At 42.4% G+C, this 27,213-nt stretch overlaps 1 protein-coding gene across 1 annotated transcript in view; it reads left to right on the forward strand.

The window, feature by feature from the left end:
* Positions 1-27,213, forward strand: part of PKD1 (polycystin 1, transient receptor potential channel interacting) — a 410,044-nt gene that overhangs the window by 122,674 nt on the left and 260,157 nt on the right. Inside the window, exons 2-5 of the mRNA XM_086940492.1 lie at positions 13,523-13,594; positions 16,089-16,160; positions 18,696-18,865; positions 19,759-20,415. Coding sequence (XP_086796618.1) covers positions 13,523-13,594; positions 16,089-16,160; positions 18,696-18,865; positions 19,759-20,415 — 971 coding nt within the window. The remainder of the gene's footprint in view (positions 1-13,522; positions 13,595-16,088; positions 16,161-18,695; positions 18,866-19,758; positions 20,416-27,213) is intronic.

A 27,213-nucleotide genomic window follows, 5' to 3' on the forward strand; every position in this document is an offset into this window, starting at 1 on the left:
TTGCAGGTTTGCTTGAAAGGCCAATGTTTTTCTGTTCTCTGGCAGTGTTATTTCTTATTGATCTTCTCTTTACTGCTTGGGGTGGACATGCATCTAAAGCAATTTAAGTCTATACAATTCCAACAACAGTAACCAAAGAGAAATAAAGAAAAAATATATGTGTGTGTGTGTGTCTAGGTTTACCTTCATACTTACTTTTCTCTCATACAAATCTTCCATCCATTTTTGAGTCATGGATGAATCATTAAGGACTGATACAACCACCACTGTTTCTAGCCTCATACAACCACCACCGTTTCTAGCTTCTCCCGGGCCTTCTCCCATAGTTTGGGAGGAGTAGATAGAGTTATTTGAGAACTACTTGATACTGCTTGATGGGCAAGCATTTAGTTCCACCAGGAACTGGGCCTTAATGATTAGAGCTGCTGGAAAAGAGGAACAATACATCTTTAAACTTTTTGCCAGATGCCAAAGATCAGCATGGACAAGACACTGTGGATGTGTTCATTGGAGCAAACTATTGTGCTAAAGAAGGAAGCCATTTTGGTGAGGCATGAGGCGAGAAAGATTCCCATTGATCGGAGATATGAAATGAAAGCCCTGTTAGAAGACATGATTAGGGATGGAATAATTGAACCTTTTGAAATGGCATAATGGGTTTCGCCTGTCGTTGTCATGAAGAAGGCTCATGGGAAGTTGAGATTTTGTGTAGATCCAAGTAATCTAAACCAAAACATTGTAGTTGCCAGCTTCCCATTACCGAATATTAGTGAAATGGTATTTATGCTAAATGGTAGTAAGTATTTTTTTACGTTAGATTTGAAATGTGCCTATCGCTAGATCAAATCGCATGAGGACTTCTTGCCTTTTACTGGCGTCATTAGTGCGCATGTGGTGTTTGAGTTTTATGCTTAACATTTGGGGCTGGCCTTTGCAGCCTGTGTGTTTCAGAGAATGATAATTCATATTTTCGGGAACCAGAGTCACATTCAGTGTTTTTAAGATGACATACTATTATTTGCTAAGACAGTGGAGGAGCACAATTTGGCACTGAGGGAGATTCTGGTCAATTTGGGACGGGCAGGATTTAAGGAAGGAACAATATAAGTTCTTGATAGAAGAAATTGGGTATTTGGGCTATACTATTTCAGTTTGAGAATTATGTCTAAATTCTGATTTGTTGAAGACAATCAAAGAAGTTCCAGCTCCACAGGATAGAGACCAGATGCAGTTATTTGTGGGTCCAGTGAAGTATTACTCAAAATGTGTCCACTATTTTGCAGAAAAAAACAGAACCTTTGAAAATTTTGTTATGGAAGGGGTACTTTGTACAACAGAATGCCTTTAAAGTGGTGACAAAATAATTGTGAAGGCTAAGATAGCTTCCCCCATTTAATATAAAAAGAAGCATGCAGTATATGTAAGTGCATGTGGAATATGGGCAATCATATCACAGCTGTGTGATGGCAAAGAGAGAACCAGTTCCATTGCTGCGTGTTCATAGATTGCAAGTGCTAGGAATTCAGTGGTCCATGAGAGGGAGTCATTGGCGGCGGCATGGGCCTGTGAGCACTTTCACATTTTTATTTGAAAATGCAACATTGACGATGGATCACAAACCATTGTTGAAAGTTCTGTTAACTGGTGGCAAATTGACAGAATCAGTAAAAGGAGTTGGCCTAACGGCTAGGGCAGTCAACCTCGAATCTGGGGAATTGGGTTAGAGTCTCTGCAATGACGCTGAACATCCTGTGCAAATCACTTAATCTCCCTGTGCCTAACAAAAATGAATGTGTCCTCATGTATTGCAACTGGTGCTATGTAAGGCGCTCTGATACCCGATTCGGGCTATATAAAACTCTGTAACAATAATCAGATTAGTGAGATTCGAAGCAAGACAGGAGGGAGCCAATTATAAGTTGGAGTATATACCCGGGTGGAAAAAAAAGCAGGCAGGCTGCTCATAGAGGTTGCTGATTACAGAGGGTAACAATAAAGATTTGTTGGAGAGTCAGGAGGTAGTCATTGCATCCAAGATTTGTGAAGATATGCCAAGATGCAAGACTTACCTGACCTACTAGACGCTTCAGCACACAGCATTCGAAAGTTCATTTTCTTGCAGTCAAGTGTAGCCACTCACCTGTTTGTGACATGTTCTTCAAGCCTTGATGAAGTCATTAGTAAATTCCACGATTATAAAACATGTATTGGCAGTCTAGAATAGAGTATGTGGAGTACTTGCATAAAAATAATTTTTTTGCAACGGAATGCTGATGACCATTTGGGGAATTGTTTGCAGTGCTTGCAACTGCAGTTGTCACATTGTGTTTGTGTATACTAGATACATGTAACAACTCGTGCAGTGTTCACAGACTGTTTGCCTTCACTAATTACAGGATACAACTTTTGACTGTTTTCAGTCTGTATCTCTCTGCTTACACTGAACCGAAAAAAAGGGTAAATAGGAAAAGATAAGGAAATTACAATTATTACAATTAACCGAATGCAAGAGGCCCTGTCTGTGTAATTTGCAGGCTTCCAGAACTCATGTAATGTAGAAAATCCACATGGGAAGCTGAGGGTGGTCCAGATACTGGCCAAATGCATATATATTCTATGCATAAACCTTCACAACAAACTGAGGAATAGAACAAACCAAAGATGCCTTAAAACTATATTTATCTCACTGTCTTGCAGCATCAGCTGGTCTGAGAGTGCCTGGAGTCAATTGCTGCCAAATATGCCCTCAACATAAATACAAAACCTTGAAGAGCAAGCGCCAAACTGATGAAGGCAAAACCATTCTTGGGTGGAATGGTATTAGGCCCAGTAAACAAAATTACCTTTGGACTTAGTGCCAAATAGATATTGGCTACCCTGGCCACTGATTGCCCCTTTTTGCAGAGAGGCTCAGCCCTATTGGTAGCAGCCAGGCTGACAAATCAATAGTTGTGTACTTTTTTGTCTGTATTTTCTCCCAAATCAGTGCTTTCATACAAGATTTGCTTTTGGGGATAAAAGTGCTGGGAAGTCGTCCATTTTTGTTATCACTTAAATGATTCACGAAGATACTCCCATCCCTCAGGAATCAGTTGGCAAACGCCCCCACTGCTGAGGGTAAAAGAAAAAGGTGGCAGACAAAATGCACAATTTTGCGGTAGATTACTCCCCACCTCTAAAAGTGTCGCTTTATTTCTTTTCTTGAGAGTGCCTCATCTGGACAGGTCTCCAAGAAATTGATCCCACTGTTTGAGTTATAGCTTTGAATAAGCACAACCAAAAAAGCCCCTGGTAGTCGAAGGATCTCATTGACAGTCAAAGCAAGATCACAGGTGCTTTTCTTTTATCTATCTTTGCCTGCTGCTCTTTGTAGCTCTTACGCAGCTTGTCTTTTTCCATTTAGTTGGATCAGCAAGCATACTCTGTGCAGGGCTGCGCAGCCTTTGAAAGGGCTTACAGGAGCTGTGAGAAGTTGGCCTGGCATATGCTGTCCACTATTCTAGTGGGCACCTTGCACCAGTCCAAACGACCCTTATTGATGGTAGGTTAAAGACAACCTTTATAGAAAGCTATCTTAGTGGTAGTTGTGAAGAGCAGCCTTCAGGCTAAGTCTTGGAGGAATGTAAAGCAGCTTGTTTTACCAGTCTATAATCTCGTGAATGACCAAATGAAAGGAGAACCACACCAGGTATATATATAAAATATATGTATTTATTCTAAACACATCCCTCTAGTCTCCCTATGAGGCTAGAGGCAAAAGCACATTCAATACACTTAATAGCACACAGTAAATTAGCACACTATACTTTGAGCCCTAGAGGTGTACCAAACCATACATCAATAAAGTGCTATAAGAACCACGACTTGCATAGATACAAGGCCTAGAGCCTTCAGAACCGCTGGGGCCACCAGGAACCACCCAAGGTAGTGACACAGTGGACCCACGGGGAACGCGTGCAGTGTCTAAACACAGCCGCGAATCACCATTGACTTCTACTGGGAGAGTCGCGATTGGAATTTTAAAGAAAAAGAACACTTAGAAGAGTACTTGATTTGCATGTGGTGACTTCAGGTGTTTTTTAAATCCTTATAAGAACTCTATAAAATATGTGGACTTAAACATATGAATTGTAAATATACTCCGTTCCAAGTGTGACTGGAGGCTCTGACATTTCCTTGCTTTCGTCTGTCAGACAGAAAGACAGATAAAAAAAAATTCTAATCATATGCTCAATACGCTCAAACGAAATGCGTATTGCTTTTGTTCTACAAATGGCCCTCTAACTCAGGTAATTAGAATCTCAAGCAACGCAGTCCTACCCCAGTGCTAGAAAAAACACTTGGGCTCCTGAGGACCAGTTGTCTACTTTTCATAATTCTAGACATTTTTCCCCATGCCATTGTATTCTGGCTTACATGTTGCCACCACTTGGCTACAAAAAGTAAATACTCAGAAAGCTTCTTCTTCAAAGATCCATAAAAAGCCTACCATGGTAGAGTCCTACACCCAATGCAATCCGCTCCTGGAGGGTGGATGGGGAAGGAGTACTGGAAGGGTCTTGAAGGAGTTCAAATTTGGGTGGTCCATGAAGGCTGGACCTATGCCAGAATGCTGGGATATCCATTTAATGTCACTTTACATAAAGTGAATTTAAATTACACTTATTTACACAAATATTGATTATCCTAAAAATCAGGGTGAAATTGGTCCTGGTGTTCTTATATTCCCGTCTGGTGGACATCTGGCACGGACTGTTCTTACTGGAGCGGGACTAAGGTTGATTTGCACCAGGTTAGTCTAGAGGGACACAGTGGATGAAAAACAATGGAGTGGAATGCAGCTTGAATCATTGCCGGAAGCTGAGATGAATTCAAGCATTCCTTCCATCACTTTGTTATTTGCTTCAGTATCCTTACAACCTGGCATGGATCTTCTCCAAGACCCCTTAGGTGCCACATTAGACCTGCATTATAAAGGCCTCCTTAAGATTCTCCTCAAGAAATGAGGACAGGTTCATGAAAGTCCTTGCTGCCCTAGTTCATGGTACACATTCTGCATTCCAGAGACTGCTGAAAAGTGTTTACCGTGAGACAAAGCCAACAGTCTTCTATTAACTCCATCAAATTCCTCAATTCCGAATGTTATTGTATTTTTAAATACTTGTGCTGAATTTTTATTGTCTCCTAAAAGAGTGGAACATTGCAAAGTGGATCCGCGTCAAATGCTCTGGCGACCAGCTGTGGGTACATGAGAGCCAGCAGTAAGTGATGTCTATGGTTCTTCCCTTGGCCGCCTTGGTAGGCCGGCTGTTCGTGCACTGGTAGGTTTGTAGAATACAAAGAACAGACTCCACGGGCTTCAAAGGCCCATGCTCGCCTGGGATTGTTTTAAACTCTGGATCTTGTTTAGTCCAGCTCTGGCCAGCTGCCCATTCCCAGAGAAGGGGAGAAGAGTCCTGTCCTACAGCAAAGTAGACAGGAGAATAGAAATGTACCTTTTTCGAGAGGCCGGCAAGCCCCCAAGAATTCAAAGTTACTGTTGTCCGGAGTCAAGGTACCAAGTACCATGAAGCGCTTACTTGGCCCCCCCAAAAGATGAGTAGCAAACAAGTTTCCCTAAAATAGCCAACACCAGGCTGTGGTTAAAAAGGCAAAAACAATCCTCAGCTGCCTCATCTGTTAGGACTGTGAGTCACGCCAAGGGACCCACCAAGGCGTAGCTCTCTGGGCCGCTGCACGTGGGAATGTGTTTTTTTTTAAAGCGGACAGAAAGTTCCCACCAGTCTAAAAAAAGATCTCTTTTGGAGTCTCTGTAAGATTACTAAACCTTCCTCAAGTAAGTTACTTCCATAACAAATGTCTTGTCCTCTGTGGCTGCATGGTTTTGGCACTGCTGATGTCTGGCTCTGTAGCTTGTTATGCTTCTAGCCTTTGCAAGTAGGTCTTGTAGGTCTGTGGTGATGGTTAGGTGCAGGACACGTAGTCTCATCAAAGGACTATTTGTCGAAATAAGCATTGTCAAAGGCAATTGATCTGGCCCTTGCGAAGTTGATGCGATGATTATTTATTTTTTAATTAATTTCTTATTATTGCAAACATATGCTACAAATAGAATAATGTAAAAAGAAAAGATTTCGTCACCTAAATGTGGCTGCCTTTCAAAACTGTAAAATTAAAAACAATGTGGCTGTTTTATGAGTGACATTTGTTTAACCCCTTCGTTGCTGATGACGAGCTCAGCTCGTCATCAGCCACGGTGGTCGTGTGCGGATGACGAGCTGAGCTCGTCATGTAACGCGGCTTTTAGAAAAAAGCCGCACAGCGCAAAAATAACCGCCGCAGCGATACGGTTAAACAATAAGCCTTTCAGTTGCGCCATCAATTTTATTACTAATATTATTTTTGAAGAAGATAAGATTCAATCATCACTTAGCCAAGCACTCAAATTGCAGCCAGCCATAATGGTAGAATATAATGTAAACAAACCATACATGTAAAAAGAGTGCAGGAAAAAAATATTGCAAGTATTTAAAATTAATGGAAAAAATAAATAACAAAACACACTTTGTGCCAGATTTGCAACTGAAGAGAATGGAACTATTTCTGGTGGAATTGAACAATGTGCAAAGGCTTTGTGCCATCACACAAACCAAAGGGATCCAACCGGTAAAGTGGCCTGACCCATTGTCTCATTGTGTATGTTGTGGTGGGTGGAAGCAAATTGTGAATTACAATTTAACAGACCACTGGATGAAGTTTGGTGACCAAAAGCCTCTTCATGTAAGTGTCTATTATGTATATTTTTTGGGGGGGAAAGCAATAGTCTTCCAAGTCTTAAAGGCCAGACATAAAAGAAGGCCTTTCAGTTAGAATAAAATAGTCTTGAAGTGCCTCTAACACGATTTGGGCTTGAAACATGATTGAATTAAAAAATCATGCCTATGGTGGTTGGTCTGTTACTGTATTAGGAGGCGGTGCCAAGATTCAAGATGTGGCGTTTCTAAGACCTATTCACAGTTTGTTGAAGCGAGCAGCATGCCAGAGGACATAAATTATTTTTCAGTGCTTAATTTGTGGCAGTTTTTGCTTGTGTCCGACAATGGCACTTTTTTTATTAGGGACCAGGCTCCCTGCTGGGTTGCAAGTGCCAACAGACAAGAAAGGACTAGAATTTGGATTGAGTCATTATTAGAGACTGAAATTATTTCAAGAATTCCACCCCTCTTCTTGTTTTCCTCATTGCAATGCCCTAAATATGACGTGTATACCCAGATGGCCACTGTGGCACAGGTATCAAGCTATATCACACTGATGAAGCCTAAATATGCCAAAATCAGTCTGCGGATGCTTGTGTTCCATTCAAAGGGTCCATAGCCTGGCAGCTTAGGTTGGGGTAATCCTATGGAGTAAGATTTAACTGTTTTTCAAATCACCAGTGCCTGTGTGGAGTGGTACAGTGAGCAAAAAAAATGAAGCTCCGAGTAGTTAGGAGAGGTTGCGATTCATTCATGCATTCAGCTCATTACCTTTCTGATTTCGACAGAGGCAGAGGTAATCGTTAACAGGCTTTAGCCGCAATGAGCTATGAGGCTTGGGGATGCAGTCAATCCATGGCCACCACACAGTGTGTAATGCAGTGGTGTGACGGACACGTGCGCGTAAATACACAAACATACGTTCTCTCTGTCTTTCTCTTGCTCGTTCCCGAAATGCACAGCTCACCCACACGCAACATGCTAAAAAACACCTTTTGAGCACAGGAGAGCTACTTACAGGTATCCGAAGAGCAACCATTAGCTCACGAGCTACTCGTTGGCGACTCCTGCTGTAGCTCAACGGGCTCCCTTTAAGACACCTGTCCTCTAAAATTGATGGGGAAGCTTCAGCATAGCTGCAATCAGCTTCTCTTTAGGTTTGGTAGATGTACTCTGGTAACTCAAAAAGAGTTTGTCACATGTTGAAAAAGCCTTTGCTTGATAGTACTGATGACTCGCTCTCTAGATCTATTTTCGTGCTCCCCTTCCTGCTTCAGGTGGGGTGCCATGTAACAGTCAGTGTCCTCGCACCTACCAACCGGTGAGATCACTTTAAGGCTGAGTTGTGACCTGGCAGAAGCGCCAAACCAGTAGTATTATCCATGATGGAGGGCCGGTGTAGGTTTGCCAATGAAGGTGATCCGTCAGTCATTTTGGAAACTATTGACCGAGATCACCCAACTGCATGTTAGCATTAGGATAGACTAGCAAATTCCTGCATTGGATAAAGTGATTTTGGATCAGTGTGCCCAATCAGACATACTCCCCCCCCCCCACCATGCATCATCTGATAGGAAGCCTGGTTATGGGGTTCAACTTTGTTATTGTTTTTAAACTCTTACACGAGCTCGCTATCAGAACATTTGACTTCTAATCTTAATTAGATAAGTAGGATGCCTATCTTTTGTGTCATAAGAATGATGATCTGAGTAATCTGACAGATACATTTTTTTTAATATTCTTTTTATTAAACATTCGCTTAGTACACCATTACAGATATTGCTGAGACTGGGTACAGTCTGGCGGCAGTGAGCAGAGAGGAGTAATACAGTCCTTAAAAAGAAAAATTCACAGTGTCACCCCCCTGAATCTCGGCGTTCCAATCCCCAGCTATTCCAACACATCCCCTGCACTAGATAGGTAAATTTCTTTTTCTTGGGTTGCCCTTTCTGGTAGACTCCTTTCTCCGCCTGCTGGCACTGACAGATACTTTTATGCTGGGCGTGTTCTCTCAAGAGCCTGACCCTCATGAAATTACCTGCCTCAAAGATAGACAAAGTTTCAGTATTCAACCAGTTCCTATAAAGTGGTTGAGTTTTGATGTTCTCAGTTGGGCTCCTGCCTGATCAAAGTTTAGTAAGTTACAGTTTGGGAGCTATTGTTGATTGCAAGCTGTGTGGGTGAGCTCAAACTTTATCAGCCACATAGGCTTCTTCAATATTTGGCTTTTTGCCATTGGGCGGTGGGTGTAAACAAAACTAAATCCTCAAGGCTGCTTACAGGGTCTTTTCTAAATGAGCAGTGACCAGGATACAGAAAGTTCAGAACTCTGCTGTTTGCCTTATGCTGAACTTCATACATCATGATTAGGGCTCTCTGATTTCCGTTTTTACTGATATTTACTGGTACTGTCATTAATACCTCTGGCAGGGGCAAATTGGTGTTGCAAGCTGTAGTGTCTTCCTGGGAAAGACCCTGGCACATACTTTTTTTTTATACACATTAAGCAATTTCTGCACCCAAGTTGGAAAATCTTTTTATCAGACAGTCAACAAATTTGAAGTGCTGTTTGACGGTGATTTTTTTGTACGAAAAGCACCATGTGCCTGGTTCTTTCACCCCTCTCTCACATATGTAGGGTTGACGTAGTTGAAACCTCTGTTCCATCATGAATAAACTGTTGTAACATGGTTTACTCAGGCCTGCCAAAAAAGCTTCTGAACTAATTACAGCATGTTCAAAGTAAAGCAAGCAGACAATGTGTGGCACAGAGCCAAGATGATTACATGAGACCTGCCCTGAAGGACCTCAGCATTTGCCAGTAAAGTACATAATTGTTTATAATGCACTGTACTTTATGCAGAAAGCGTAACGAGCATGCACTCCCTCGATTATAGGCCAACTCTCTCCATGCAATCGCAAAATGTAGATTATGGGCTTATTACACCTGGTTCACAAAGATTTTTTGGGGGGAGTGGATGTGACTTACTCTTGACTTACGCCTGATGTACTCCTGTTTTTCCATGAGATAGAAAGTTATAATAATTGGCTCCAGTCTGTTGGAATATGAAGATATAATTCTTAAAGTGTGAGGCATGATGCCGTGGAATACATTACACCATTAGAAGAACAAGCTGAGGTTCAGAGCAGTGGCTCCCCTGCAGAATGGGCTCAATGGGGGCCCCCTGACCAGTTGGACACCCTGCACTGCAGGGGCCTACTTGGTAAAGCAGAGCGGATCTCCCATGCTTTGAACTATTTCTTATTCCAAGCCATTTCACGCATTCTGCAAGGCATGCAGTGGCATGGCTTTGGGGGAGAGGGTGCCCCCTCCAAAGTAAGAAACCCTAAGGGTCAGCCTGCACAGTGGGGGCTGCTGGGGCCTCTGTTAAGCCCCTGGTTCAGTGCATGACTCTTTGTTTAAGCAAGTGATTTATCTTTTTCATCCAGCTGCAGTAGGTGTCGGCAAATGTCATTGGTTTCCTATTTTTGTTGATTGTGATCCATCGCTCTTTCCATAATATTTTCTTGAACGTCAGTGTATCTTCCTCTAAGTACGACCTACATCTGTAACTGGAGGCGAGTGTCTGAACATTATCAGCGGTCCGTCCATCATCTTGAGTTCGCTTTGTTTGCCCACACCTGGGTCCCTTGCTCACTTTCCCACTGGATTCAAGCTAGCCTGGCTGATGAGGGATACCCCGAAACCGGTCCCAGGATGCTTGTTTCCGGGCCAGGAAAAACCTGGCTTGGCAGTTTGGGCTGGACTGTTCCCATGAGGGACAGGGTTAAGACTGATTTGCTTCTGGCTGGGTCTGAACTGGGGTGGCGGAGTGAGCTAAAGAACGATGATGGATTCAACCCAGATCTGTAACGGGGGTGAGTGTCTGAAAAGAGTCAGCACTCTGTCCATCATCTCCTTGTGTTTGCTTTTTTCCTCTAAGCAGACAGAATTTTGCATATGATGCTTTATAAGGTATCTGTAAGAGACTCATAGAAAGGCCCTTTTCTGTTTGAGAACTTCCACCTTCCCAAAATGTAACTTATACCAATAACTTTTCAGGATAAAAGGTTTTTGCTTGCTTGTGTGTGCGGGAAATTGAGCAAGATCCTATGTTTGTAAGTACTCAAAATAAGTAAGCTTCTTGTTTTGAGAAATAATCAATTAAAAGGGCCAATCAATTTGAAAGTAGGTTATCATCGTTTTAATAACTGAAAATAGGAATTAGTACATAGTGTGCCCGCCTGGTAATATTTTAAGCAAGACTGTGAAATATTTTGAGTATAACTATGTTAATAACGAGTGGTGCATAAAGTTTCCAAATGTTGCTTAGCAAATGTAAATGATTCGGTTGATAACAACTAGACAAAGAGTGTGTTAATCATATGTTACTTTGAAGTAGAAAAAAATTCTTAGAAAATGTAAAGTCTATGCCTCTGAGACAACGTGCTAGGCGCGAGCCCCGTTGAACAGCATAGGATACCTTGCCATCTTCATGAAAGCGACGAGGGGTGCAAGAGGGGTGCAGCATGCATGCCTGTAGTGTACTGTATGAATCTATACTCTGCATAACTGGTTTTAGTGGGGTGTTAGTTATGGAAACATCATGATGGAGAGTCAGCGGAGTTACTTGTGCTAGTAGTAACATGTTGGAGAGAGCTAGCAGTGGCAAAAGTGTGTCCCATGGTACTCTGCAGGTTACTAGTGCAAGTGTGAAGGGATGAAGAGACAATGACATGTGGAGAAATAACATACAGGATTGTACTTCAGGATATTGATCACAACAATATTGTCTGTTATGAATATAGTGGTCTAAATATTGTTTACAAAATATTGCTCCATATGCTTTTACTTTTATATTATTAACTCAAATGGAGTGATATTTAAACGCTTAACCGGGTGATAATTCCGCCGCGGTGCGGCGGTTTAATTGAGTGGGCGGGGCCGCGTCGGCCAACGGACGTGAGCAGCACTACGGAGGTAGTGCTTGCGGCGGTCGTTGGCCGACGGGTGCATCGAAAGGGTTAAGACACCAATGCCCTGATTATGAGTCTGTGTTTTCTGATCCCTGTGCAAGCCCCTGTTTGTATATCCACTGGGTGCCTTAAATATCTCAACCTTTGTTAAAGTTCGGCTGGTCAAACCTACCAGAATTTAACTGGGAAACGTGTACAGAATTACCGTATTGTGTGGATTTTCGTGTGGTAAGCACCAAAATCTACATGTTATTCACCAAAAACTTTTGATAGGTGTTATTTATCACATCCAATAAATATCAACCCCTGCAATATGATTATTTGTGAGATCCGATAAATAGCACCATAATTCCGATACATTTGGAATAAAAGCCTATGTTTACTTATTATCACCAATATGATCTTCAGAAGATAGTTTGTGCTTCAAATTCTATCTTCCATTCTTCTCTCACTGGCTCCGTTCCCTATAATAACTCTGCCGCCATCCATTCTTGCAATCTGCAGCGGTCAGGACAACTGCAGTACTGTGTTAAAGGAACGCCCATTTTGCGCCTTTGGATGCGCGTGCTATTAGAATTGCTCTGGCTTGTGTTATGTGCAAATTACAATAATAATGTAACGTATCTGTCTTCTATTCCATAACTTTATTTGTACAATCTGATGCATCTATTTACTACTAGAACCACAATTTGTTAAGTATTTTAGTGGAAATTTAAAATGCAATGCTGCTAGTTCCTATGTGGGAAGCCCAATGCATTAGTCAGAAGTGTATTTGATCTTGAAAATGATGGAACAGAAATTCTCTATTATGTTATACTTTAGAGCTGATGGACTGGGCATTGTAATGGTATCCATGGAGAGTGCTGGATTTACCCACCACACCAATGTCTGGTGAGAGATCTTTTTGTGTGTAGCACAGAGAGCATATTTGTGGGTGAGGTAGATGGTGGAGGAATTTGTAGTTTTGGGAGAGGTCAAGGGTGCTGATGTAGGATCTACCATTGAAGTTGAGTCATTTGCGGTGAGTGCCAATGCTTTGTGAAGACCTGGCTGTGATGCTCTGGACAGTTTGGAGTTTGTGGAACAGGTTATTCCGCCGACTCAGATTGATAGAGGGTAACATTCTATATGGAGTTTTCGATCCATCCAACTACAATTAATTTGCCATCCAGTGATGCGGGTAGAAGTGACAAAATGAGTCTACTTTCAAAGAAGAAGACACAGAGAATTGTGGTATTGGATGATGAATGGTCTCATCTTTGAGCTGTGTGTCCGAGGTCTCAGTCGAGCATGGTGCTCGTCTTTGAATTTTGTGACCTATGGTGATGAACAGTTGTAGAGCGATTGATGACCACAAAGGACCTCCAGGAATACAAAAGTCTAGACAAGCTTCCATCATTAATGCACAGGGAATCAATATAGAATGGGTGAGCATTAGTCCCAGATTCCCACACTTGTACACAGCCATATGAAGGAATGCTACCTTACTGACAGTAGCTGAGACGGCTAAACACAGGAACAGGCTTCCTTAATATGCACACAACTGGGACAGCCCGGCAGGCCAGAGCTTTTGGTGACATTGACACTTCCTCTCTTGTTACAACACTAGATCTAGATAGACCATACTATTAACAACCACGTGTGGACCGCTCCCCGAGCATTATCACAGGCTCCACACCAAGCGTTTCTCACCTAGGGCGGTGGGGGATAACTGACTTACTCTTACATATAACTTTCATGCAACATCAATAACCATTATAATGTCTCTCTTTTGTTGTTTTCTCTTCTAGGGACCTGTCACATAACGAGATCACCTTTCTAGATGTTCAGTTCTTCGAACCTTTGACGTCCTTGGAGCAACTGTGAGTGATGCTGTGATGCATTGAGTGATGTCCTGGTGAAGGTCCAGGTGTTGTCTGGTGGGGGTCGGGGGGGGGGGTCTAAGTTACCCTACAGTCATCTCACTTCTAGAGCAAGGACATAAATAAAAACTATAATTATTGTTACCACTTCTGAGACCGTTGTTATCGCTAGTATTATCACCATCATTGTTAGCCTCATCATTCCTTGTATTATTATAAATATTATTATTGTTATCCTCATAATAATTTGGAACACATTTTGTCCTGAAGAAGGCAGAATATTAGCCCTTGCTGGCCTAAATATATTGTTATTGTTATTATTATTAAACATAATAATAACAATATATTTTAGGTTAGCACTGGCTTATATTCTGCCTTCATCTGGACAAAGTTTTTTTAAAATTAATATGATAATGTATGTTAATAATAATATTTATCCTTCTTGCCATAATTATTTGTATCAGCATCATCATTGTTGTTATTTTGTTGTTATTTTTTATGTTTAATCTTCATGAAACAAGACAGATGATGACCTAAAAGTTGAGCAAACCTACTATCATTGTCCAGTTCTAACATAAGCCGTGGGCAGTAAGGAATGGCATACTTTAAATGATTATTTATGCAAGATGTTGCCTGCATTCGGCATCGTGATAGAGTGACACAACCCGTGGGGGTTGGAAGTAGGAGAGAAGGAAAAAGATGACGGGTTTGAGACCAGGTGGATGATAAAGTTAGGAGGCGGGTCTTAAGCTGGGCCATAGAGAGGCACTAAAGTATTTGAGGGTGGATGTAGGATATGGTACTAAATAGAGTACCTTTAAAGAGTACCCTTATGGTGCCTGAGATTAAAGGTGTTACAAGTCACATGCGGATGCCAAGAATAGCACCTTCCCTACCAAATTACTAGCTCTTATCCATCCTTCTAGCTTTTCTTACACCACACTCCTTCTAGACCAACCTGCCCACAAGTTCTTATAGCACACAAGAGCACTCATACTGAAACTGTTCTGTTGTACGGCATCGCTGGATTGGTTTAACTTGATTTCTGCCCTGCCCATTTCAGAATACAAAACTTGTTGTATGTTTGTCTTGGCTCGAGCACTTTCTCAGTGCATTTCTTCCAGTTCCACCATGTAAGGTTTGTTGCTCTAGCCACTCCCCCCAGATTGGCTGTATTGGCCAATTATGAAGGTTGCAAAGTAAAAAAAAATCAATTTGCTAAAGGAAAAATCCAGCAGAGGTAGATTTTTCTGGGAAAGATCCCCTTCGTATCTGCCCAAAAAAGCACTTTTAACAGGAGAATTTCCGTAAAGTTGCCTATGATGCATGGTTGGGCATCAATGTGATATTCCTGTCACACATTGTGAAAGATCTTACTTTCCTGGTTGCCAGAGAAGGCTCTTGTTTAGGGTCTTAACTTTTGTAGGGGGCCTCTTCACCATTAGACTGCATCTTCTCCAAAACACGCCTCCTGTAAAAGTTTGAATCTCCACCACTAGACAGTATATTCTCCAGCAGGCTTCTCTTTCACTAGACCACACTACATATCTCCAACAGGCATTTCTTTCACTAGACCACACTGTATATATCTCCAACAGGCATCTCTTTCAATAGGCCACACTATATAGCTCCAACAGGCATCTCTTTCACTAGACCACTCTATATATTCTCCAACAGGTATCTCCTTCACTAGACCACACTATATATTCTCCAACAGGCATCTCTTTCACTAGCCCACAATTTAAATTCTCCAACAGGAACCTTTTTCACGAGACCACGCGTCTTGCTACAGAGCTCAACTCTTCCACTAGGCCACATGTCTGCTAATACATCTCACTTCCCCACACAGTGCCACAATTCTCCCAATATACTTCCTCTACTCCACTAGGCCACACTTTTTTCCAGTAGACCACACCTATCCACATCTATCCACAAGTCCTCAATTGGACTAAATCTCCACCGGTCTCATGTCCTTTCCTAGCCACTCTCATCTCCATTAGATCACATCGCTTAGAATAGTACAGATCTCTTCTACCAGTCGATGTTTTGTCAGCGAAACCACAGCCCCTCCATTAGATAACATCGCCTCCACTAAACACATTTTTGCTAGACAACATCTTTAGTAGATCACTCCCTCACAAAACCCCAATTTCAACTAAACAAAATCTACCTAACTACACCACGTCTCCCTCCTTAAATCCCACCTTCATTAGATCACCCCTCCGCAAGACCCTGCTTTCCACTAAACCTTATCTCCTCAACTAGACTACATCTGCTTCACGAGATCATGTTTCCTTCCATTTCAATATCCAGCCTGCCTTTTTATGTTCCTTGCAAGATCAGAAAGTTAGAGTTTTCTAAACCATGTAATAACGCGTGACCTCCAACAGACAGAAGCAGATGTTTGACTTTAGTGATCTAAAGAAAAAACAAGGACTAAATCAATCCAGATGTTGAAAGTTCACCCTCTTTTTTTCACTGTTTTGTCTTACAGAGATTTAAGCAACAACCAGATTTCTACGCTAAAAGATGGAATATTTGACCACTTATTTAATTTAACAGAAATGTGAGTATTTTTTGTTTTTGAAATAACAAACTGAGAAGGAAATGATTCAAAAAGGGAAACGGAGCTAATATATGAGTGGCTTGTATCCGGCTCTCAGTAACTTATGCTTAGAATCTCATTGAAATTTCACCTTTATATAAGATTGCAAAATGTGCTCCTTGTTGTTTAATTTTTTTCAACAGCAAGAAGACCTTTAATAATGTTTGCTTTGGTCAGTGAAAGATACTGGGCTGAAAATATCTGCTGTAATTTGCAACATAATTTAGCAAATTTTATTTTCTAATTATAACCAGGGAAACTGTAATGAAACTGCAATGAAGGACCAAATTATGTAGCAAGTTTGACTAAATTAAGTGAGAAGAAATGGCAAATTATGTAGCATAGTGTGGTGCAATCTATGAAGGCATTTAACTTTTTGGCATTTTAAAATATATGTTACACTTTTGCCACATTAGCACATGTTAAGAATACAATATAGCAATCAGCAACTAAAAGGTGAACTGTTCCCCACTGCGCAGCAGGAGGTGTACCTTATTTTAGTAACTTTTGATCCCTTTTAAACAAAAATGTATTTTGTTTAAAACTGAAAATTATGTAGCACTTAGGTGGATTATGTGGTAAGTGCGGTACATCCTTAATCATCTACGCTGAAGCTGCAGAAACGCAAAATTGCAGTGGATCTGATTATAACGCTCAAGTTACGCAATCTGAGTAAGCAAACACTCCTGATTGCAAATTACAGCAGACTTTTCCTTCACTATTCTTCATGTGAGTACATAAAATAGAAAATCGGACCGTAGCTCATATTTAATTTAATTAAAAAAATGATGGCCAAGACTCTTGGAATCAGGGACAGAAATGGAATCTAGCGTCTTAGCAGAATTAGGCACAGCATTAATTTATTTTTGTATTTTCAACAACATATGCACTTTTGCAGTTTTTAGTTTTAAAAAGGTTAGATTAATTTAAACAGCCAGCACCTTCTTACAATAAAAAAAGCTGGGGAACTATTGATAATTCCAACAAGCTTGGAGTTGGGAACAGAAGGGAGTAAACTAGGGGGTGGGAACAAGTGGGCTTAGTGGGTACGGCCGTTCCACTGCATGGAATTGCAGAGGACCGGGCAACATGGCATTTTGTCCTCTCCATCAGCCAGTGGGCTGGTTTTCATATTTTAAGATACAATGTGGTATCCCCTTGTGGTGGCATCTTAGGTGACTACCAACATGCTGCCACATGCATCAACAGAAGGAATTGTGACTCCTAAATAGCGATTTTTAAGGAATCGCTATTTAGGAATCCCAAAAGCCTATGCATGTAGGAACCGCTATAAAAATAGCGATTCCTACACATTCCTTAATTGCTACTTTCAAATTGCTAGTCACAATTAAGGAATGCTGTCCCATTCCTTCCTATGGGCCTCCAGGCCCATAGGAATGAATTACTCATGCAATTTCAAGGGTACAAGGGTGTCAAAATGACACCCTGTTGAACCCCCTGAAATTGATCAGTGCACATGTGTTTCACACACACACATGCCCTAAGGGCATGTGTGTGCGCAACATCAAACTTAGAAAAATGCACAAAAGTGGATTTTTCAAAGTTTTGCAAATTACCATGAAGTTCAACTTCATGGTAATTTGCTACTCCTATTAGCGAAATCGCGAATTTTTTTACTTTAATGCATTTCATTTAAGGAATCTCAATTTGTGATTCCTTAAATGCAATCGCAATTTAGAGATTCCTTAAATTGCGATTTTTGCATTTGGGATGATGCAGCCCAAATGCAAAAATACCATTCACAAAGGGGCAGATTCTGAGAATCTGCCTGTTTGCGACCATTTTTTCCTTTAATGCATGTGCCTGAATATCTTTAATATAGCAGCCGCCATGGTAAAAAGTGGCCCATTATTAGCCCAAACGTCAGATGCTTCAGTTCAGACTTAGTCCAGATGAGATTTCACTGTAAGACCTTCTCATTAATTTCCAAGGAAATTCTCTCCATCCAATCAAAGGTGAAGACCAACATTTCATCTAGGTGTCAATGGTCGGCATTGGATCTCCCGCTTCTCGTGGCCTCTAAATACTGGAAGAGGATCTGTTGGCTGGTCGATCAACTTGGGCTCCTGTTTTAAGTGGATCACCCTCCTTGTAGATCAAAGTTGCTCAACTCTTGACTTGGCCAGTTTCTCTTGGGTAACACGATCATCAGTGTTGTCTCCTTGCTACCTCTCATTTCATCACAGCAGAGTTATTTATAACAAAAAATGTATTGATGCGGTGGCCTCATCACAGTCATCCGGTGACGCTTACGGGGTCTAGTTTTGTAGTTTCAAAAACCCTGCACTGAAAGCACGCTTTGCAGTGCAGGACACCTTCTGACAGCATTTACTACACTCCATTGATAAAAGCAGTCATTGTGTATTTTCATCTCTGAGCCCCTGAATTTGATCCCAGAAGTGTGCTGTGGCTTTGGTGAAATGTGTTATCTTCTATCCAGTAAAGTCATTCATGATGCCTTCTCCATCTCTTCAGAAACCTGAGCTCGAACCCCTTCCTATGCGACTGCAAACTCTCCTGGATCCCCAGCTGGCTGGAGGACAAACAGGTGACAGTCCTTCAGCCCTGGGACACCAAGTGCCACCAGCCTGACCACCTCTCTGGCTTGCCGCTGCTCAACGTCTCCTTCTCCAACGCCTCGTGCGGTAAGAAAGAGTGGACGAGTGGGTAACGCACGGCGTGTGTGATTTGGCACCATAAGTTGAAGTTGTGCCGCAGTATGTTTTGTTGCTGTTGCATTTTTACTATTAAATTCAATAGCTCTCTTAATATGTGGCTGTTTACTCTTCCCATTTCCCTAATTGCATGATGTAGTGCAGAATAGATATAGAATAAATAAGATAAAAGGTTGCCTTTAAATGATGCTGGGTAGGCCAACCCAATTTCCAAGACACTTTCCTTTAAAATATTGCCCACATGACCTCTTTGAATGCCTTATAAACTGTGACATTGGGCTACTTTCTATATTGTATGAAAACCCTAACAGCCTAGACAGTGTTCTTTCCGGATCAAATGTTTACAATAATGAGAAATACCTGGAAATATTACTGTGTTGAACGAAAAACATTGGTCCTCCCTGCATCCTTGATAAATATTAGCTGCATCCCTGTATTCCAGAGTTTGACCTTGAAGGGGTCGTTTTCCGATTTGTTTCATGTGAACTTAATTTCACAGAAGGTTGTGAAATTACTCCAATTTGTTTTTAACATCAATGACAGCTGGTCTGATTACAATTCACTTCCTCTTGTGACGTCAGAGGTAGAATTTCGCTCTGTGATGCACCCCATTGTGATTCATCTAGGACTCAGTTGGTGAAATGTGACCAAAACTATCAGACAGCCATTTAAAATGCCTAGGTAAAGTTAAAAAAATTTTGTCAAAACTCTACTTACAAGATGGCTTCAAATGATTGAGCAGCATATTGAAGAATAATTCCTGGCTGGGAACCAATTTTGTTGGCTAAAGTTTTTTTAATCAATTTGTAGTTGCAATAGCCTGTGTTTGCTGTAGCCAATGTCTGTTGTTTATTTCTCCCTAGATGCTGACTACATTGCCTGCCTGCCAAACAACCATACGGGAATCCCCGCCATTGTTGCCCTGTCACCGGTGTCTGCTGGGAACGCCACTCCAGAATCTTGTGCGGCCCAGTGCTATGCTGGCGACTGGACACATGGTGCTCTGGACCAACATGAGCGGTGCCTGTGCGGGGACCAGCTTCCCCCTGAGACTTCACTCGGCTGTTGCCCGATGTGCAGCGAGGTATCTCCATCGAAGCACTGTGGACCATCCCTCATCCCCACCGTTTTCCCGTCAGAACTGTTGGTCAACTTGGCTCCTCTCCAGAACCCGTACAGCATCTTGGAGGTCATCTCACTCAATGCCTCTATGCCCATCTCTTCTGGCACCCTCCAGTGGAACTTTGGTGATGGGTCTGTGTTGGCCAACGCAACTAGCCTTGCGACCTTCCACCAGTATGTTCTACCTGGGTATTACAACCTGACGGTCAGCCTGTCCGTGGGGGATAAGGTGGTCTCAGACCAGGCAGTCGTGGAGGTGGAGGCTTTCCCAGAGCATGTGGCCTTGCAGTGTCCCTCTCCGGTGAAGACCAACTCTAGCTTGGATCTCAATATTACCATCCGAGGAGGCACCAACCTGGTAGCTGTGTACAGCATCACCACGGAAGAGGGCCAAAGAGGTGAGTCGGATATGTGGAAACGTACTTTGGGGCAAGGGGGAGAAGGGGTAATGAAGCACATGAGTGTCCATCTCTTACCACTCACATAACCTGTCACTCACTGATGGTTCAAGGCAGTAGCAGTAAGCGCATGAAATTGCCAATTACTTTTACACACTGACACAACAAAACATCTGGATCTGGGAAAAAAATATGCTCCCCAAAGTCTCACATGTAGCCTTTTGTAGCTTACACTATTGACTATTTTTTTAAAATATTTTTTTCAAAACAACAACCTCCAATTATAGCTAAGAACAAGTGGAAGTAAGCAGAGTGGCAGACTTGGACCTATAATATGGCCCCATCACAAACCATGGTATTTGAACATGTATTAAGTAGAGCAGTGATTGCCTATGATGGGCTAATCTGTCTTCTACCATCAATGATGTCACTCATGTATAACCAGCACATGTTATGTTATGTTAAATTAATTTATTACCCGCTCGGCTACTCGTGAGTGTCCTGGCGCGGAACCATAGAGAATGGCAGAGGGCTTCACATAAACAAATGAGTCTTCAGTTTTTTCTTGAATACACTTAGGTCCTGGATGGTACGCAGGACCAAAGGAAGGGCACTCCAGGCGGCTGCAGCTTTGACTGAAAAGGAGCTACCCCCCTATCCTCTGACGCTTAAAACGAGGGACCTGGGCCAAGAATAGGGACTAGGAGCGCAGAGAACGCATAGGAACATAAAAGAAACACGCTTCTGCAGATACAGAGGGCCATGCCTGTGGATGTCTTAAATTTCACCCTAGCAACCAAGGGCAGCCAATGGTACAGTTGCAGCTGGAGGTGAACACTGTCCATGGATGACAGACCCGATAATAATCTGGCTGCGGTATTCTGTACCACCTGAAGCCTCTTCAGCCGGTAGCCAGGAATACCAGCGAAAAGGGCATTCGCGTAATCCATCCGGAACAAGATCAGCACGCAAGTAATCGTTTGCCTTGCCGCCAGAGGCAGAAGGGGGTAAAAAACATCTAAAAGATTTCAATACAGTGAAACAGCCACCAGCCAGCTTCTTGATGTGGTCTGCAAAAGAGAGGTCTTCATCGAACCAGACCACACGATTTTTGCTGGCTGCCCAGTGGAGGTAGGACATGGGAACTCAGGGGGCCAGAGCTGTTCTGTGAAGTTTGCAGGGAATGAACCAAAAAGTAAGACTAAGTTACGATCTTGATTTTATGCATTGTAATAAGTTATCTACATATAAAACTTACATAGAGTCGTTGGAATATAAGCAATTACGGCCGTATTTGGGGCTCTGCCTTACACATGGGGCAAGAAGGTCTATAATTATGTTGCGTTTAGGCATTCTACCTGTTTCCGCCTTCACATCTAAATGGTCACCAGGAGATTCCCCTATTTGTAATCTCTGTCTTGGTGGTGTTCAAGACATTGTGCATATTTTATTTGTTTGTCCTCACGCAAGTGTAGTTAAAGCGCGGGCTAGATATCTTAAGCCGATATATCAAAAATGCAATATTACTACAGTAAACAATTTATTAGCATTTTGTAAACGACCGACTGACGAATGGGTTTGCTATAATTTCTATAAATTTTTAAAATGTTTTTTAATACTATATTGATTATGTTTATTTTTGTAAACTGTTTTTAAATTTGTGGTCCTCAGTTGAGTACCAAAGCAAATAAAAAAACTTTGACTTTGACTTTGTAAAATCTCTGATTTCCCCTCATTGCATTTGAGCTGTGCCTCTGCCATCCACTTAAAAATAGATGACAGGCAAAGTTCGGCCCGGAGCACCGAATCTTCCCCCTTAGCCCAGGTGAAAAAGCAGCTGGGTGTCATCCACATAGGCCAACACCTTAGCCCCCATCGCCTCTGCTAAATATAACAAGGGAGTCATATAGATGTTAAATAAGAGGGGTCTAAGGGAAGAGCCCTGCGGGACACCCGCTGTAACTCACTGAAAAGCAGAGGAACATGGAAGAATCCATACCTGTTCTGACCACCCCCTCAAAAGAGCGGAGCCCGCCCCACACAGCACCCGATAACCCAATCCTGGCCAGGCCTGACATGAGCAAAGAGTGTGGGACCGTATCAACCGCGGCTGAGAGGTCAAGCAGAATAAGTGCCGCCCTGCCGCCTGTGTCCAAACAGTCCCGTATGGCCACTGCCACCTCGACCAGTACTGTTTCCGTGCTGTGTGACTGCCGGAACCCAGATTGTGCTAGGTAAAGCAGTCCCTCCTTTTCCAAATAATCGGTAAGTTGTTTATTAACCACCTTCTCGCAAACCTTTGCCAGAGCAGGGAGAAGGAAAATGGGCCGATAGTTCCCTGGGCTGCGAGGGTCAAGTGACTGCTTTTCAAAAGAGGCAGGATTTTTGCCTTCTTCCAAGCCTCGGGGACCACCGCTGTCTGGAGGGAGAAATTGATAATGGCATTCACTACCTCGTTAACAACCTCAGCTGATGATGCCAATGTCCTCGCAGGGCAAGGGTCTGCCGGTGAGCCTGATTTTAAACTTTTCAGCAGTTTCAAACAATCCAAAGGATTGCCAGTCTTGAATTTGGACAGTAAGTGTCCCCCATCAGCCACTGGACACTCCAGAGCGGTCTCCAAGTGGATACTACAAGGTGTGAAGGTAGAATGAATGGCCAAGATCTTATCTAAAAAAAAACAGAGAGTGTATTACACCAGGAGGGCGAAGATGGCATCACACTTGCTTGGACCTCAGGGGACATAAAACTCTGGACAACCGCATATATTTCTCTGGAGTTATTATTGGCAGCTTCAATACGGGATGAATAGAATTGCTCTTTAGCCAGCTTAATTACGGCATAGTATATCTTTTGCTTAACCCTAAGCTTGCTCTTAGCAGCTGAACAGTAGCCACTCCTCCCCCATACCCGTTCCAGAGTTTTACAGTCATGCTTCAGATCTTTAACCCCTTCCATGCTGATGATGGAACGGTTCCGTCATCAGCATCGGTTGAGCTGTGCTGATGACTGAACCGTTCCGTCATGACTCCGCCCGCGCAAGGCGGAGTCAGCACAGGCGGGGAATACGCCCCGCACGCAAGGGGTTAAGAGGCGAGTTGAACCAAGACTTAGATAGCGAATCTCTAGCCCGTCTAGAAGAGCGAGGGAGAGCTACTGCAGCAACAGTAGTAGAGATCCAGCTAGAGAACCCCAGCTAGAGAATCCTGCAACCTGGTCCTCGAGCTCTCCAACCAACCTGGGTCTGGAAGTAGCCAGGGCCGACTTGCACTCTACGGGATCGATCCTGCCCAAAACTGATCTATAACTCGGGCGAGCCAAAGGCTCCGCCTTGGACACCTCCCAAGAAAAAGAGGTTATAAAATGATCCGACCAGGTAACCAATGATGACATCTTCAGTGCCTTTAGAGACATTTTTTCCAATGCCTGTAACGTCTGACAATTACATGAAGACATCTTCCATGCTACAAGAACCAGGACTTACAATGCCCAATAGCTCATACAGAGAGTGAGACACATGTTACATCATAAGAGATGCTGCTCACCATGCCTACTGACCTGTTACAAGCTGGAGTGGGCATCTCTAATATCATAAGAGATGTCTTTTAGGGTGCCTTTTAACCTATAAATACAGAAAGACGGTGATACACGATTTCTCCCTTTGATAGAAGACGCTATATAAAAATATGTCACCATCAGCTTTTACACCATAAGTGGCGGTGCTCACGGCACCTTGTTGATACCAGTGTGAGTTGACATATTTTCTACCATTATAAACATAAGTGACTGAGCTTAATGACTTTACTCTCTTTCCACCCTAATAGAGGCATGAGATGCCTAGGAACTATTTGGATTTACCAGAAAAGCATTGGGTGCTTCCATCCACTCCTCTGCACACAAGACAAGAGCTCTCCGACAAGTTTCTTGCTTCAGTCATAGGCCAAATATCCACTCTAGGAAGCCGGCAGCATCGTGGGTGCACCCACTTCCTTATATCTTCAGTGGTGACGAACCTATATATCCCGCCAAACTTGCCACCTTTATAGCTATTTCCGAGGAAAATATCACAGATTATCAAGCAGCTGACACCATCAACAGCACTTCTTTATGCTTATATGTATCCCTCATCAAAGTAGACATCCTTTTCCATTACTTCACTCATACAAAGCTTGGCCATGCTTATTTCCTTTTATCCAGCCAGCCACTGTAAAAAGAAACTTAACACTGATACAAAGTTTCTGGTAAACTTTTGTCTGCATCTAAGATTTATGATGAAAAGGAAGATCCTCAAAACCTGGATGCCATTTCAACTTGGCCTAACGGCTAGGGCGGTCGACCACGAATCTAGGGAACCGGGTTCGAGTCTCGGCTACGACACTGAACGTCATGTGATTCTGGGCAAATCACTTAATCTCCTTTTGCCTAATAAAAAGGAATGTGTCCTCATGTAACGCAACTGGTGCTATGTAAAGCACTCTGATACCCGGTGATGGGTCAAGTTTGCGATATATATAAAACTCTGTTAAAAAAACTACAATAAAGCTTCATTTTCAGCGTCTTTTATTGTGGCTTCCACCTAAGACCAGTCGCATTAACATCAAGGAACAATGACTTAATGGCAGCGAAGGACCAGGCCTGGTCACTGGTCCGCCTCCATCTCTACACATCATTTAACATAGTGGGCCATGTTTCCACACTTGGTTGCCTTGGGAATTCTTTCAGTGCAGATAGGATGACTTTGCTTTTGTTTCTCTACCATTGCCCCTATCAGTTCAAGTCAGGTTTTGTTCCTGAGGTGTATTGCCTTGAATGCCTTCAGGATTCAACTTGTACACATAGTAGAAAGAAATAACATTAACTGCCACGAGTACTCGAATGACATTAGCGACATATTTCAACTTCTGATGACCTTGAAAATTGCTCAAAGTTATTGGACTTTCTGCACATGTCATTGAATGAAGTGCAACTCAAACTTCATCAGTGACTCCAAAACTGAGGTTGCTATTCTAGGACTGACACACCCATGCTATTGCCACTCAGCTAGCCCTTCCCCATAGGCTTCCCCCACCAGCATTTTGCATGGCTTGTAACCTGGAAGTAAACCTTTCATAATGAACTTTCATTGGTTCTGCATGTAAATAATGTGGCCAAATTTACATCTTGTCCGTGTTGCTTCTGGCTCCTTGGGATCTTGCCCGTGTTCCATTGATCTGGTTCCGAGAGAGGTCCACTTCTGCATTGGCATCTGTAATGGCATGGTTGATGTCTTCCTGTTAAAATGACGGCTAAGCTCCAAAGATTGCAGATCTATGTCATCAACGTCATCTTCCTCCTAAAACAATCAGATCATATCGCCTCTGCTCTCTGGTCACCCCACTGGATACCACTCAAGCAGAGGACTGATTTAAAAACAATGAGCCTGGTTAGGAGTTCAGTGGTAACTGAAAGTCCCCCAATATCTGCAGAAAACTACACTATAGGAATAGTATTGTGGAGAAAATCCAGATGTTGTAATCTACTCTATATTTAGACTTCACTTCAGAAAGTGGATAAGTTTGAATAACAAATGTGCTTTCAATCATATTAATTGAATATTACATAGAAAGCTGTCCCAGGCCATGTGCTGCCTATTTTTCAAAGCTGTTGCTCCTGAACTACCAAACTAATTATTCAAGTTTTACAGCCAGGATGTCAAGGTGCAATACAAAACATTTGGTGGGGGTAATTCCGCTCTCAAGGATCATCCCTATTGAAAACTATCCCTCTAACTTGAAGCAAACTTTGGAAGTGCCAGTCAGGGCTGAAAAAACTTCTCTTCCTGCAGGAAGACATTCCACCACTGAGTTAACCATCTCAGGTGCCAGCCTTGATTTTCTTTACTTGCCCTGTTGCTAAAACACTTGCCCAGGCTGTGACTCTGAAGAGTTTGAAAGGATGTGTGTGGATTTTACTAAAATAACAAATAAAGTAAATATGAGATTACTCTATCCTCTGACCTTTCCCATCGCACAAGCATGGCCAAAGTGACATCACAGCAGCACGCTTTTGAAAGAAAATAGTATGGAAGCATGCAGAGAATTTAACATGTCTAATATTCTGTTGAAGAAGGCATAAAATGATTTGATCTTGTGAAAAGCCAAATGTCTCACTATACTACTAGCCAACACAGGGACCCAGTTCTACAGTTTAGCTGTCAAGCAGAGAAAAAACTCTGCTGCCAGTTTTGTTGCTAAAGCAACACAAAGCTTACTGACTGATGGTGGGCAAAATATCAACCTAGTGGGAGAGTAGGGATGAAAATTAACCGAGATTAATAAGATACTTATGGGAAATTTTGCGTGTAACTCATACGTCATCACCTTTTATGGAATACGGAATGCGAAATGTTCATGTTTATGCTGAACTAGCAGGTCAGAAGTAGCTGGAATCTAATGGTACCTCTATTGTGTGGATGTATCAATTGGTAATTCACAGTTCAAGTAATGCTGTCAATCATTTGTTCTCTTCAGCACCTGCTTCGCATTGTAGGAACCATCATGCACTGTCTTATATGTATCTCACAGTTCACCTCAGCTGTGATGTTTGTATTTTGTTTGCTGGCTCCAATTCACCTCCACTGGCAACGAGCCTCGCTGGTTCGATTGCTGGTGTACCAGCCCAAGCATGTCAGCAGACTATACCGCTGTTATTACAACTGTACACCAATACTCTACACTAGCGGTGACCAATTACTACTGCCTGAAGACTAACAGCAAGAAATAGTAGCAGTAGCTAGCAAGAAAGTAAAATTTCCACTGA

This window comes from Lissotriton vulgaris, chromosome 10 (assembly GCF_964263255.1).
Source record: "Lissotriton vulgaris chromosome 10, aLisVul1.2, whole genome shotgun sequence".
Taxonomy (NCBI): domain Eukaryota; kingdom Metazoa; phylum Chordata; class Amphibia; order Caudata; family Salamandridae; genus Lissotriton; species Lissotriton vulgaris.